Here is a 15,904-nt window from a genome sequence, read left to right on the forward strand (position 1 = left end):
TTGACTACAGAGAGGCCACAGCGGGTTTAACCCTTTCCTCTATAGTGCCAGTGGGCCAAGGGTTCGAAGGAGCAGCAAAGCCCTGAACCGACACCAGAGGCCAAAGGGCAAAGGTTAATGTGCATATTGGTGCTTTAATCATATCGGAACCTTCTCTACTTGTCCTTACAAGCCTCAGGTTCACAAAGAGAAACAAATAATACTTTATACATCATTTCTTTCTGCTGTTGTTATCATCATAGTTTGAAATAGCTATTGTATAAATATGTAATTTAAAAAAACCAAATAGTTTACACATGACTTAAACGAGAAAAAATAAAAATAAAATAAAAGTTGACCAATAATAGCTGTTCATCCATCGCAAGTCATACAAAAAATGGCGGAAATGGAAGCGTTCATGTGAAGAAGAAAAAAAAGAGACAAAATAATAATACTGTTATTAATTCAAAAAGCTGAAAAGAAGGTTATGGGAGAGTGGCTCCCTCTGGTGGTCAAAGGGTGAAACTCCCCCTCGTGCACCCCCTCCCCCCGGAGTCCCAGTTTGGCAACCGTGGCAGCAGTGGGGACTTACCCTAGCAGTGTAACATGAGAGAGGCCCTAGAGCTAAGATCAGTACGGTTTGCTGTCGTTCTTCGAGCGCTTGAGCTGGACTTTGAGACGCTTCATGCCGATCTGAAATCCGTTCATCGCCTGAATGGCGGCCTGCGCTGACACAGGATTGTCATAACTGACGAAACCTGCAAGGAACATACACAATGTCTTTCGATTGTAATCAACTCACGTTTGGCTGCAAAACAACTGCTCATGCCATGTCCAATTAAACTAAATGACAGCATGAAATTTAATTTAGAAATAAAAAGAAATATAGTATTATATACCAAGCGATAAAAGGGTTCATAAACACAGTTTAATTTAAATTTTGCAAAACAACAATATTATGGCATTAATATGATGGCAAAATAATCATTATTATTAATAAAAAAGCTGTCATTTTATTTTTTGTATTCTGATTAATATGTACTGTTAGCCTTAAGTGATTAACTGTTTCTGGTCAATTTTTGTTGTTGTCTTTCCCATGAGTGACTGAATTTCAGTTCATACCGAAGCACTTGCTCAGATTGGTTTGTTTGTCAATAAAGACTTTGGCAGACACCACGTTTCCGAAAGGCATGAACATCTGTAGGATGTCCTGGTCCCCAAACTCCTGTGGCAGGTGGTAGATGAACAGGTTGGCTCCTTCAGGTCCTGTTCCACACACACACACAAAACATACATGTGTCCACGCTTAGTGGAGAAACCACAACTATTGTGCTGCATGAAAGGATATTAAGGACAATAAAATCAAATAAATAAATAAACCAACTAATATATATATATATATATATATATATATATATATATATATATATATATATATATATATATATATATATATATATATATATATGATTTTTTTTTAAATATTAAAATCAGCAATATTGTGAAATATTATAATAGGAAATAATGCTTTTCTGTATTAATATATTTTAAAATACAATGTAATCCTTTGATGTAAAGTTTTAAACTGTAGTATGTGTACTGACACTGATTTGGTTATGAATGTATATTATTGACAAAAGTAAAAAGAAAAAAGTGTGAAGCTACATTTCTAAAGTAAAAAATAAAAATAAAAATGACCAAATACTATGGAATTTTGGAAGATTGATTTATTATTTGTTATTTTAAATCTATCTATCTGTGTGTGTCTGTATGTATATTTAAATATTCAATAGATAAATATTCAACCATGTTGCATTGTAATCTCAAAAATGCTAACTTTTTTTTTTTTTTAGTTTTGTCCTTGATTTACTTCCATATTCGCTGTGTTACTTAAATTATGAACTAGATTTCACTTTTCACTTCCAGTGTAAGCAATGTCCAGCGTGTGTCCCCATACCCTCTTTCTGGCTGCCCGCAGCACTCTGTTGCTGCAGTAGGGACTGGCTGTAGAGGGTGGGCAGGGCGGCAGCCGCGTACTGTTGGATCCCTGAGTAGGCCTGTGTGAGAGCATCCATGGGCCCGCCCGACCCGTTACTTAGGCCCGTGCTGCCCAGCCCGCCGTTCAGAGCTGCCATACCTGAGAGCATGTGAGCAACTTTACATAAAACCCAACAATAAAGAAAAAAGAAGTGCTCTTACTCGTTAGAATTTGGACTCAGGGTGTGTTTCTACAACAAAGCACAACACGACACCCACAAAAACAGACAAAATACATAAAACCCAATGACACACGCAGACAGAAAAGACAGCGAACGTAACACTCATCGAAACAGCAGAACCACGAACGTCACGCTGGACATTACATCATAAAACAGCACCCACTCACACACATATACACACAAACACAAGATAGAAAAGACACATAATATATTGACCGGTGTATGCAAATGAGGAGCGCGGCCTTCGCATGCAGACTAATGTCACAATAGCAGCATGAAACGACCACCACGGGGACCCTCAGACACACTGAAACATCTGACCAATCACCGTTTTAACCTCACACATCTACATCTAATTGTCTCATTATTCGTGTCAGCAATCCTGGCTATATTAAAAATAACTTGGCTGTATTTGAATCAAATACAAATGTATCCTTGGATCCATTAATGACAGATCCCTTGATTGCTAAAGCAGATGTGCTTCAGTGAGTAACCCCTTTAACTCCAGTCTATGGGAATAGATATGAACACACACAAAAATTAAAGTTCAAGGGTCTGAGGTTGTTAAGATTAAGGTTTGAAAGGTTTAGAAAAAGTCTCCTTTGGTTTCAAAGGCATTTATTTGATATTCATAATGTAAAACAACACGTCAAATCATTCTACCTTAGAAGCAGTTGTGTTCACGTACTGTGTACACAATATTTTTTTTATGTCTTAGTCTGTGTGTGTTCATAAAGACTGATTCATGAGTATTTACTGACTGGCCTTTTGGCTTGACGGCCTGGAAACAATAAATGATGAGCGAAGTCCTCGGACGGCCAGCTCCCTCATTTATCCAGCAATAATTACAATACTGACCTTTTATATTCAATTACACTATACAGCCTCTTAAATGAGCACTGGGAGAGTGTGTGTGTGTGTGTGTGAGAGAGTCATTTGAATGAATTTAAATTGTAGGCGTTTTGTTAGAGAGAGCTTGATTTATAAAACTAGAAACCTGGCTGAAAGGTCACTGCTGGAGATAGAGATTTTGTCGGCGTGCTGACATATACACATGACAGGCCACGGTGATCTTTAGCTCGCCTATTCATACTAATTACATTCCACAACGCCCATTAGGTACGTTCTATTATAAAATGAGCAGTTCTGGTTTTGAATGCTGGATTTGTCAATACAGAGTTCCAGTTGTGCTAAAAATAACAGCTATAATGCAAAACATCTGTTTACCAGCTCGTGGTGTAGATCATAACAGACAGAGAAGAAAACCATTAACCCGAAGGGGTTGTCGTTTCAAACTCATTAGACTTTTGTTTATTGCCAAATCACAAATTAACTTTCCACCGAAAGTCCATTCCACCACAACTCATAAACAGATCACAAAAGACATCCATATGGTAAAAGGAAGCTTTTAAAGTTGAGGTTTGGTTTTGCCTGTCAAACAAATATGGCCGAGCTACTGTTTTTACTGATTTAACGTGACAGTCATATTTGAATGTTTATTTGTGAATAAAAGACAAAATATTCTTCAAAAGACTTGAATTATAAAAATAAAAAGAAAGAAATCTCTCAAGTTTCATTAAAAATACATTTGTGTTGCAAACAAGTCTCATATGGGTTTAGAATGACACGAGGATGATTAAACAGTGACAAAATCTCCTTATTTTGGCTAAACTATCCCTTAAAAACCTCTATTCTGTCATCATTTACTCTTGCACTTCTACATCTGCATGACTTTTGTCTTCTGTAGAACATCCATTTTTGAATCACGGCGGAATATCTTGTGATCTCCACTTCGCAGGGCACTTATAGTCGAATAGAACAAACGTCTGAGAGTGGGGCGTCAAGAGGACTGGAATTGAGATTTGAGAACCTAGTCTACGTAGACTAAAATCATTCAAACCCCAAGTAAAACAGACACATATACACAACACACACACACACACACACAATAGCGACAAAACAAGTGCACGTCTATAGAAACACCCAGAGCAATGGTTTAGCGGTGTGTTAGCATGTCTGAATGGTTGGAGAGATGTATCTGATTGGTGCAAACACACTCACAACTACAAGTGATGGGCTACTATTGTTCTGACTTAGCAAATGGGTTTGATCTGATCTGATTCAATAATGAGGCCTTTCACACACTCACACACACACACACACACGCACACTAGCACACACACACAATTTCAATATATCAGCAGAACTCAATGTGAGAAGTTCACCCAACAAACTCTCGCATAAGCCCAGAGAGATGCCCTTGCTTTAGCTGGTGTAAGTTTAGAGAGTTTAGAGTGAATCGATTAAAAACAATTTTTTTAGCTGGCATCTCTATGAGCAGTGGGCGGCTGGTATGAGGTGATGTTGAATGGATTGGGATGGAGAGGCCAATGGACGGTAGTACTCACTGTTGACGCTACCTGCTAGTGCATTTATGTTATTGAGGCCAACGGTGGCCCCGGCCAAACCCTGCAGTGTTCCAAGAGAACCCAGGGAACCCATCGCACCCACACCGGAGTTAGCCGTGGAACCTGCTGTGGGGAAAGACAGACAGAGCAGGGAGGAGAGACAGGTGGAGAATGGAAGAGAGAAAAAGATAGATGTAGATAAACGCACACATACATTCACAGATGATATCGAAATGGTTAAAGATACATCTATAAAAGCTTCGGTGGAGGCACACAGAGGGAAGGATGCATGAATGGAAGATTGATTCACTGATTTGATGATAGGGTTGGGCGACTTTGATGACAATGTCACGTTAAGCAATGTTGTAAATATCGCGATGATTTTAAAGCGCAATTGATTTGATTTCTAAATAGAGAATCATTAGACTGATTTTGAAATTCCTGCCCTGTAACTCTATTTTGTCCTGTAAGTTCATGTCTATGAATAAGTTTCATTCAATTCAATTTACGTTTATTTGTATAGCACTTTTCATGATACAAATTATTGCAAAGCAAAATGACAGTCTTAACATTATATTAAGCGTAGCTTATCAGTGGTGACTATGAATGGAGCACTGTTAAAGCCAAAGAGCACAGTGAATCAAATCAAAACTTGTGATTCAGTTTTATTAAATGTATTAAACTCCTTAATTAAATTATCTGGTTATGTAATAAGTAAATATCCTGTTTATTACGGTGTATTGTTACATACTGGTACATGCAAATGAAAATAAATGTGATTCTTCATTCTGGGAAGTGTGGAAAATCATGCATTGATTATAAATTATTTTAATGCATTTTTATTTGTATTGTTTATTTTAATTAGCAGTAGCATTTGTAATTTACTTTACTACAGAGATTTGTATGATTAAAAGAAAGAATCATTCTATTTTAATGTTTTTGTTGTTTGTTTTTTCTGCCTATATGGTGCAGTCCTAATAAATTGGATAAGATGGATGGATGGTCAGATAGATAGATATAAGCATGCATTGTACTTGTACATTGAATCTTTTACAATTACAGGAAAAAAAAGACAAGATAGAGACATCAACAACAATAAAGTTGATTGCAATCATGAAGATGATAACGACGGCAATGTTTTCAAAAAAGAGCAATAAGATACAAACAAAACATCTCTTGCAACAAAAGAACTCTGAAGCATATACAAGCTTTTCCTCTGCTTCATTTATGCAAGTTTGAAAGAAATTTTTCGAGTTTCAAAGCGTGCATCACAGAACCATGTGTCACACTTATAAGTGTCTCCTGGTTTCACATTTCATCTTTTCCAAAACGGATGGAGCACTGTTAAAGCCAAGGAGCACAACAGCTCAACTCCACACATATGGACACACTCTCCCAAACAAGATGATGATGATGAAGATGAAGATGATGATGTACGTGAACCATGATGGACTGTACCAAGGAACTACTCACACACACACACACACACACACACACACACACACAAACACGAAATGGTGAACTCGACTACAACAAATGAAGGGACAACGACGCTATGGTGGAAATGATACCGATCTCGAAGAGGATAGTGATGATGGGACAGCCTCTGGTTACCTGGGCTGGCCAGGGCTCCCAGGGACCCTGTGCTGGAGGTCAGGGCGCTAGCGGTGGACGGGCTGGCTGAGCTCTGTGCTGCAGCCGCTGCTGCTGCTAGAGTGGCCAGATTCTGCAACTGCAGAGCATTCATACCTGAAGAAAGAGAAAGTGTCAGCGTGTGCATGTGTGTGTTTTGTGCATATTAAACTAAAGGAACCATATGTGCTACAGAATGCTCTACATGAGCAGGTCTTTATGTGCAAGAGTTTGTAGAGTTGTGTGTGGAGGCATTTCGTACAGAAGATCCGATACTTGTGAGCCTTAGTACTCCAAAGGTGACTCTAGATCAGCGTGTTTGGGGCAAGGCTACATGCAGTGGCCATGATGCCAACACGCTGCGGGAAGTGGCTCACAGCCAAAAAAGACAGAGATTGGAAGTGGTACAACAGGAAAATGCACAGCATGTGTCGTATATACATGTCAAATGTATATACTGTATACTATGAGGGAGTACGCACACACACAGAAAAAAAAAATACAAATAAAATGCACGCACAAGACACAGATCAGACTTCAGAATTACAGTATTTGGATTGTTGAAGGATTATAGGTCCTGTCCCAACTGCCACCCTCCTACGAGTCCACAATTTGGTGACCAATGCCCCATGATGGTCTGGTAGTCATCCCAAGTGTTGGCTCGATGAAAGTGTGCAATAAGAGAAGACTGTAAGCACCCATTTGAAAAGTAAAAAGTATTATGGACTTCACGGACAAGTGACAACCTGAAAGGCGACAAGTACACATCAGTGTTTGTCAACTGAGACTGAAAGCAAAGGCTGAAGCACACAATCCAAAGCCATCTGGAAAAAAAACTAAATTTCTGTTTCTTCCAGCCTTCTCCCTTTAGACAGCAGTAGTGTGTAATTTGGATTGGTCAGACAGTGCTCTGGGGATGCCACGGTTGTTTGCCCTCCCGATCCTCTGAGCAAGCAAAAGAAGTCCATTAAGAGTCTAATTAGCACATCACAGAAGGTGATTAGAGACAGGAAATCTACCTCTAATTGCAAAACAAAGCCCAGGTCAAGACATAAGAGCAGAGATGATTTCATAATGTGTTCCAGATTTTGAACAGCAGGTTTAAAGGCAGTATGAAATGGCTCTCAAGTCACAGTCCACTTCCGTAATGTAGCTTTTCCGAAGGAAACCGATATTCAACGGTAAAAAGAACAAGAAGAAAATAAAAAGAGGAAAAAAATAAGTAATCTCTGACTTCATGGTTCAAGACTTCAACTTTGAATAGCATTTAATATAAAAGAAGCTAGAAAAAGCTTCATTGGATGAGAAAGTGCAATCTCGGGAGGTCAAAGAGGGAGGTTACGACAGAAATGGACTCTGAAATTGAGGGCTTTGTGACCACCTTTGTGCTTCTGAATGAAGCGGAAAAGGAACCAGTTTGAGTTTTTGGCACACAAGTGTCAAAAAATGGGCATTGAGTATTTGGCACAATGTGAGTTCTGTGGTTGAGAAGGGCACTTCTGCTAGTTTGTGTGTGTGTGTGTGTGTGTGTGGTGTGTGTGTGTGTGGTGTGTGTGAGAGAGAGAGAGAGATCCATCCATGCAGTATGTTCACACTCTAAGCGTACTGAGCGGAGAGAGAGGTGTCAGGAAAGAGGTGATGCTGGCTCTCACTGAATGTTCATCGTGTGTAATGGAGCTCCTTATGGCTCGTAACTCCACCCACAGCACAGACACAGCAGATGTCAGCTGTATATATCGTCTGCCAATCATAGACCGTTGCCAGGCGACAGATGGAGAGGCCCAAAGATTTCACAATTCAGCCGAGAAAAGCCTTCAAATCCTGTTGAGTTTGAGAGCTCCTGTCGATTTGCACTTCAAGCAGTGTCTCAAACAGACTGATATGTTTATCTGGTCATATTGAGCAGGTTTCTGGCTTGGGTTTATGCAATGGTCTACTTTGAACTTTTTACATTTAAATTTTTGGCCGTTGTTCCACATCAACAGACAGTAGAACAAAAAAAGTATAGTGGGATTGATGAGGGATGAGGCAGATCGGATTTAAACCTGCATCTCTTCACAGATCGACATGTCTGTATGCCAGGAATGTCCTGCAGAGTTTAGCTACTGCCTCCCCCAACAAACTTACCTCAAAGTTTCTAGTAATCCTGAAGACCTTGATTAGTTGGTTCAGGTGTGTTTTATTAGGACTAGAGCTAAATTCTGCAGGATAGTGGTAATCCAGGAGAAGGGTTGGACTCGGGTGTACGTCAACCACTAGGCCATGGCTATGACTACTGTATACTTAGATGTTTTGGTTGAGTTTGGCTCATTTGTGCTGAGGTAAATTCGAATGTGGCGAATCAAGATGTGTCGTGCCAAGTTTAGCGTCAACACAGTCAAATGTCATTGAATGAACCTGGTGAAAAGTCTTTATGTGCCATATCTTCAATGTATAACAAGTACTTAACAAATTTCATCATATGCAAAAGTGCAGCTTGGAAATTTTTTTGAAAATATCGTCCTTTCTGTTCCACAAAAGAAATAAGCCAAAAAGGTTTGGAACGACAAATGAGCAAATGACAGAATTTTAAATTCTGATTGAATGTTATCTTTAATCCAGCACAGACACATAGCTGTATATAATCTGTGTGTATAATAAAAATAAATATAAAAACCAATTTGTCCATCATGCTTGACCAGTTCCCATTCATTTCCTCAAGTAAACCAGTTTGATTAGATGTCTAAACTAATCTGTTTTGGGAGAATATATTGCTTTAAAAAAAATGAGGTCCAGAAAATTCAATTGTTATGGTAATGTGGGAATTTCCCGCTCTTTAATTGTGTGGTGGCAGCTGCTGCTGGTTTGGCTCGATGTGAACTTCATTCTCGCTGAGAGGCTGTCGCAGATGTACCACTAAACTTAAACGAGAGCTTCCAGAGCTCTTCATAATGGTAAACAAAAACACCACAGTCCTGCTCACCCTCTCCACAAGAGCCTTTATTAATGAGGAAGCTACTCTCTGGTGTGCAAAACTGTTGTATGGGAGGGAAGCTTTAGGAGATAAAGGCGCTCATCCTACACACACTGTAAGCCATTCTGGATGCTAATACGTTCTTTTTCTTTCATCCTTAGCAGCTGAAATTAGGCTAGCGTGTGTGCTATAAATATTTCACTTTCCTTGAAGGCCTGGCAGCTTGATAAACAGACCACAATTAAGACCTGACAAGAACAGAGACACACACTGGGAATGTAACGCACAAGACAGCGAAAAAACATTGAAAATGCAAAAAAGTTTAATTTAAGAGGGACTTAAATTTTTTGTTGCATCTAGCATAATGTCAGAGGCATAAAAACTGTCAAAGAGAGAACAACATGCACCTGTCTAACACCCGGAGCAAGCAGGAGCTCATTGGCAGATGTTGTAAAACACTAATCATTTTCCAGAGTGCTAAACCAAGTCAGCGTGAAGATAGAATAACATATCATGTTGCTTCGACGAAGAAACCATCTTGTGTTGCTGAATTCTCTGCGGGTTTCTGGTGAATTTGACAGTATTCATGGCATAAACAAACTGTGATAAGTGGCCTGGATAAGGGTACTTTCATTTTTCTTCTTCTCTGAGAACTGCTAAAGTGAAAATGTAAAAGATGAGAACATCTGAGGGTTGATGGGGCATATCATCATGATTTGGTCTCCCATAAGCCTCCCAGAGCTCAGGCAAAGAAATGTGATTTGATGATGAGACAAACTTCTCCTCCAAGAGAAAAAAAGGTTTGATGCACATCAGAACAGGCGTGGAAAGAATGGCTTTTATGTGATCAATCAAGCCTTAGTTCATCATCAAAGTCTGACATTCTCTCACACACACACACACACACACACACACACTTACAAACATTACATTGTGTCCAGGTGTGCTGCACATTGTATAAAGCCAAGAACTCTGCAGCATGTTGAATATAAATTCTGAGGAAGGATGAGAATGTTTAGCTCAGCCGAACCTCTGCTGATCCTGTATCTGCTCAGGGTTGAGGTGTCAAACTGTTTTTTTGTTTTTGTTTGTTTTTTAATGCAATCCAGAGCTGGTTTGAATGGTTTAGTAGGTGTAATGGACGTTTAGTTGCGGCGTTACAATGGGGCTAGTTGGGTTAACACAGAACTGAGTTCAGTATCTCACCTGCCATTTGTTGAATACCACTGAACGCTCCTAGGTTACTGGAGGAGGTCGCTTGTTGGAGCAACTGTGAGAAAAAGAGAGAGAAATAGACCATTAATGTGTAATCACTATTATGTATTGGCTTATGATGATGGATATTTAAGGATAATGTTTGAAGGAGCTAGTGTTAGCTAAATATGAATGAAACATTGTGGTTTGTTTTCATGTTTCATGTTGTCTGGAGTGAGAAAGTCTGTCAACAGTAAAGCAACACAAAAGCCCCTATCTGTTATTTCAAGTTTTTTAGCAACTGGTGTTCCTCAAGTATTTGAATTGAGCCCGCTCTAGTTTTGCATTAAACAAAATATGTATTTGTAATAAATGCATTAATAACAACAAAAAAATAACTTAAGCCAATTAAAAAATATTTGATTTCTAATACACAACATATGTGCAGTGTTAATAGGACTTCTTAGCACAACAAAATTGCTTATGGCATGGCAAATTATTGCGATCCAGCTGGTTAGGACAAAAACTCAGTTTGAGGTTTAGTTTATTATTATTATTATTATTATTTTAAGATTAAAATACTATGTTAGAAATGTTATCAACCTAAATCAATTAATATATTTTAGTCAAGAAATAATGCCAGCTGTGGACTCTGTGGTCTCTTAAAACAATAATTCCCGATTAACATAAAACATAGTGCTGAGAGTAAAAACCATGTAAAAATATTCAGAGGTACAAAATCATAAAAGACTTGAGGACCACTTCAATGTATTAGCCTCATACATCGGTGCCAGTGAAAACTGTCATGCTAAGAGTCACTCGTCAGTTCTGCTGGCAGTGTGTTGCTGTCCTGGGCAGTTTCTGCACATGAAAGGGAAGAGGAAAGCAGACTCTAAATGACTCTAGAGGATTAAGATGACATTGAGTTAGACCCCTCAGACAGCTTAAAAGCTAAACGTAACCTCAAAATGACAGGCAAGTGTAAAAAGGCAGAAAAAGGAGAAGCGGAATGATGGGAAAGATGGCCCTGTCCCAATGCTCTTGCATGGTCCTTTAAATCCTCACCCACTGTTCTTATGGAATAAACGCAAGTAAATGTCACCACCATGTTATATCCTCTTTATATTTAGGAGGATGAATACGGGCATGAGTGAAACAGGGAATTCGTGCATTGTCCTCAACCCAATCCAATTACACAACAAAACCCAAGCCCAATTCTGGAAGTAAAAATCTCTTTCATTTTCTCTATAGAGAAAAAGATGTAAAATAATATTGCATAAACCTTTTAAGACAGACCTACCATGATTCTTAAAGCCTAGTATACATTCCTATATAAATTTGTATATGTATTATTTATATAATTATAATTTATATAATTTGTTAAATTTTTATTTGATTAGGCCTACATTCTTTGCAATGCATCATGCCACGGGATGAATTGTGGTGATTGATCTCAGCGTTGGCTGGTTTGGGATCATGGCTTATTATTCTTTTGACTATAGATTTAAAAAATGTCACAAACCACTGCCCTAACAGCTTCTAAATGGCAGCACCACCCTTCACAATTGAGTATGGGGACTGGTTTCGATCAAGGCATGCTCGACGTTCAACAGATGAGAGATTTGGAAAGGGTTAAGACTGGCTCAGAGAGATCAAGAGAGGTGAGGGGCGGGGCGGGGCAGGTGGGCGGAGACAGTGACTGACTGCGACGGCTGCGTTGGCTGTGCTGCTGGTTGGCGTGGCTGCGTGGGTGTGTCCTCTTACTGCCAGATACTGTGGGGTGAGGCCAGTCAGGCCGGTCAGGCTGCCCCAGGCAGACGCGCTGTTCAACTGCTGCATCTGCTGCGCCAACTGCTGCTGCAGCCGCCGCTGTTCCTTATCCTTCTGCGTGTCGGCAAACTTCACCACCATGGGGGAGGAGCAGCCCTGTGTGGACAGATTGTAAGAGAGAGAAGGAAAGTGGAAAAGGAAGAGGGGTAAAAAAAAAAGAGGGCACGCTAAATATCTAGAAGAGCAATGATCATGTGCAGTGGTACTGCATAAACCGATAATGGCACACAAACACACACACAACCGCTGGAGCGACGGGAGTTCTTGGTGAAATGAGAGTTCTGTGCTGTGCTGCTGATTTTATTTCCCAGGAAAGCGATTTCCTGCTTTATAAAACTATTTCATCATCCGTCTGAGAGAGCGAGCCTGCAGACCTGCCGCATTTCTGCTGATCTCTCGCGCTTTCTATCTCGCTCCCCGACGAAAGCAAACAAATCTAAACATCACGAGGCTGACCTGTGATGCCCATTTAACTAAAGACCTGGGGGTCAGAATATAATGAGAGAAGGGTGTGTGTGCATAGCAAGCGGTGTGTTAGTTCTTGAATGGGTTATTCAAGCAAAATGTAACATTTCCTCATGATCTACTCACCATTACGTTCCTCGAAAACAGTTCTTTGTTCTTTCACAAAAGCTGAGTAGAATGTCTCATACAAAAATCTCTAGTATTAAAAGATTCCAAAATGTACGTTTTACTCCATTCATTCAAAATAAATCTTTCTTTCTCTTTTTTTTTTTTTGCCTATTTTTATTTTGTAATTCCCTTTATTGTCAGTAGTGATTCTCATTAGATTCTAACAACTAGATTAGAACTGTTTATTGAAATCTGCATAAAGACAATCTATATTTTACAATTTTAAATATATATACTGATATTATTCTCAATCCTGATTCTAATCAGATTCCAATTAATATAATAGGCATTTACTGTAAGGAAATTTGCATAGATTGAAGACACTACAACAACAAAATACTTAATTGAAATATCTATTTTTTTTTTTTTTATTATTTTTTTTTTTTTTTGTACAATAATGCAATTTTCTCATTTTGGCAATAAGAACTATGCTAAGGAATGTGCTTAATTAGCTCTCCCTTTTTTCATGATTCAAAACAGCTTTCCTTTTATTTAAGCAAAACATAATTTCTTCATTCTTTCTTAGTTTGGGATTAAATCTGACCTGGGCATGAGATTCACTCAAGATTTAAACGTTAAGTCCACACAAATCACTTGCTATATTCAAGGTCTTCTAAAGACTTTGCTTTGTGTGAGGAAAAGATGAATATTTAAATCATCACACAGGCCTTCTCTGACGCAAACACATAAGCTTACATTACAGAAAACAGACTTTGTAAATGGTGTTCAGTTAAGAACATTCAGCAACACCATTACATGTGTTAAAATCAAAGCTGTTCCTCAGGCAACAGCAGCTAACGCAGGGCAGCCATATGGAGCCACAAGAGGACCAAAGATTGAGACGAGTGCTTCAAGGCAATTATTCTACGTCTCTGTCTCTTGTCTCTACCTTACAGGTGCTGATTCACTCTGATAAATCACTCTACCGCTTTTTATTGTGCTCTCTCTGAACTGCAAACCACAGTCTGACAAAAAAAAAAAAAAGACTAAAGATCACAGACCCTCTAGAATGCTAGGGTGTGTGTGTGTATGTACGCGTTTGTGTGTGTGTGTGCAAAAGAGAACATTTGAGAGTTTCTTGGAGGTGGAGCGCTTTACATCCACCCGGAGCGTTCTGCAGTGTTCCTTCCACTCGGAGAGCTGATTTTCTTATTTCTGCTCTCAGACAGAGGGGAGGTAAAAATAAAACTTGTAAGGGGTGGAAAAAAATGAGATTTAACTCAAGCTGTCAATCGAGTGGTGCCATCGCCGTTTGAACATCTCTAGAGACCTAAAAAATCTCATTACTCACTGGCTCTGTCTCAGTCTTCCTCTCCTACACAAAAATACTCCCCACAGGCTTCGGCTAATGTGAAAAGTAGTAAAATGAAGCTAAAATGTTAGTTTAAGTTAACATTGTTAAAACCGGTAACTCTTGACCGTAGTTAATCTTACAAAAGCATGCCCAGTTCACATTTACACCCTAAAAAAATTACAAATAAAATGTTTTATTTGATCCCTTGGGCTCTTGTTTTATGATTTATTTTAATATTTTGCTTTTATGTTAATCGTACAACACTATACATATATGTGTGTGTTCTTTTTCATATTTAAGAGAGATATACAGTACATGACCTGGGCTGCTATGCACACACTCCCATAAAATATACAGGTGAAACAAGCGTGCATCTGTGGAGAGACACACATACACACACACCACAAAAACACAGCAACACAATCACAGAGATAAAAAGAGACAGACATATCAAACGAGATGAATGTCCAGGGAGACTATTGCAAACCAATGCAGACTACACTAAGGGTGTACTCACACTAGCCAGTTTGAACCGTGCCCGAGTGCGTTTGACCACCAAAGCGCGGTTCGTTTGACTAGTGTGAGTGCTCCGAATCGTGCCCGGGCGCGGCTCGATTGGCCGGCCCTGGCCCGCTTGGAAGAGGTGGGCCAGGACACGGTTCAGTTGGACTCGGGCGCGGTTCGCATGCAGTGTGAGCGTTAACCGTGCCGGGGCACGGAAAAGGACGCTTTGCATCACGGTTTTGCGACGCTCCAAAACCAACATGGCAGAGAAAGGGTCGCTTTGGTCTACGGCAGAGGTGCAAAACGCATAAAAAAACAATAAATCTTGCAAACATCCTCATACGAGCAGCACGATTACGTGAAAATGTTCCCGCCATTAAGGCGACACATCTGTTTAACAACAGGCTGTGAGAGGGCTGTGGACCAAACAACACAAAATTATCCACAAAGAAAACAGAGCGATGCACTCCATTGTGTTCATAGAGCGCCGCTCTTCCTGTTTATCCCGAAACAGTCGCACCATAATGACGTAAGCGTGCTCCGGCACGAATGCTGAAACCCTATATGTGAGTGCAGGCCAGAGGGGGAGTGGGGAGGGGGGACAATCGTACTCGGGCCCGGTTCATGGCAACCGTGCCTAGTGTGAGTAAACCCTAAAGCTGCAAGGCCCCTCGCAACTATACCTATGTACCTAGCAAATACATGACCACACTCTGTCATCTCTGTTTTCATTAAGTCATGACATTCAGAAAGGCCACAAATTCTTCGGTGAGAGGGGAGGGTGGAGAGATGGCCCGAAAACCAACACCACTCACTCTTTTCTAAACCGGGTAATTACTTTCCTCTTGGCGAAAAGTATGTAGCTTATACGGGGTAAGGTGGGTATCAATTATACGTGGTCAGCTAGACGAAGGATGGATATGTTTGTTAATTTAGCCACAAATTGATAATTGCAGGCCTTCAGAGGCTAGAGAAAACATCTTCCAACATCCATTAGTGTCAGAGATTTCTGATTGGTTAAAAGGTGGTCTTTAAACCCGGGCGTTGGTGTTAAAAACTGGGGAATTTGCTGAGAGTGGTGACATGCGTGCACAAACCTAAAGTCGCACACACAGTCAAATAGTTAGGGCCCTGTATTAGACAGCTGTCAGCACCCTCTGATTTGGTGTGTCAGAGCTTTGACATTTTGACAGGCACTGAGACGGACTGCTAAACTCTGAGAGCAGCACGCCGGCATTCTACAGGGCAATCACAATGC

General features: G+C 39.9%; 1 protein-coding gene across 23 annotated transcripts in view; it reads right to left on the bottom strand.

The window, feature by feature from the left end:
* LOC113048230 (CUGBP Elav-like family member 2) overlaps nucleotides 1–15,904 on the bottom strand; it is a 137,897-nt gene that overhangs the window by 5,605 nt on the left and 116,388 nt on the right. For 4 of the 23 annotated variants that reach the window (XM_026209890.1, XM_026209884.1, XM_026209893.1 and 1 more), the window contains 7 exons: nucleotides 12,090–12,311; nucleotides 10,398–10,461; nucleotides 6,221–6,355; nucleotides 4,607–4,732; nucleotides 1,937–2,134; nucleotides 1,102–1,245; nucleotides 572–737 (listed from right to left, as the gene is read on the bottom strand). In XM_026209890.1, the coding sequence (XP_026065675.1) occupies nucleotides 610–737; nucleotides 1,102–1,245; nucleotides 1,937–2,134; nucleotides 4,607–4,732; nucleotides 6,221–6,355; nucleotides 10,398–10,461; nucleotides 12,090–12,311 (1,017 nt within the window). In that variant the 3' untranslated portion in view covers nucleotides 572–609. The remainder of the gene's footprint in view (nucleotides 1–571; nucleotides 738–1,101; nucleotides 1,246–1,936; nucleotides 2,135–4,606; nucleotides 4,733–6,220; nucleotides 6,356–10,397; nucleotides 10,462–12,089; nucleotides 12,312–15,904) is intronic. The other 19 variants (XM_026209904.1, XM_026209908.1, XM_026209889.1 and 16 more) reach the window with 18 other exon arrangements.

Source organism: Carassius auratus, chromosome 29 (assembly GCF_003368295.1).
Source record: "Carassius auratus strain Wakin chromosome 29, ASM336829v1, whole genome shotgun sequence".
Taxonomy (NCBI): domain Eukaryota; kingdom Metazoa; phylum Chordata; class Actinopteri; order Cypriniformes; family Cyprinidae; genus Carassius; species Carassius auratus.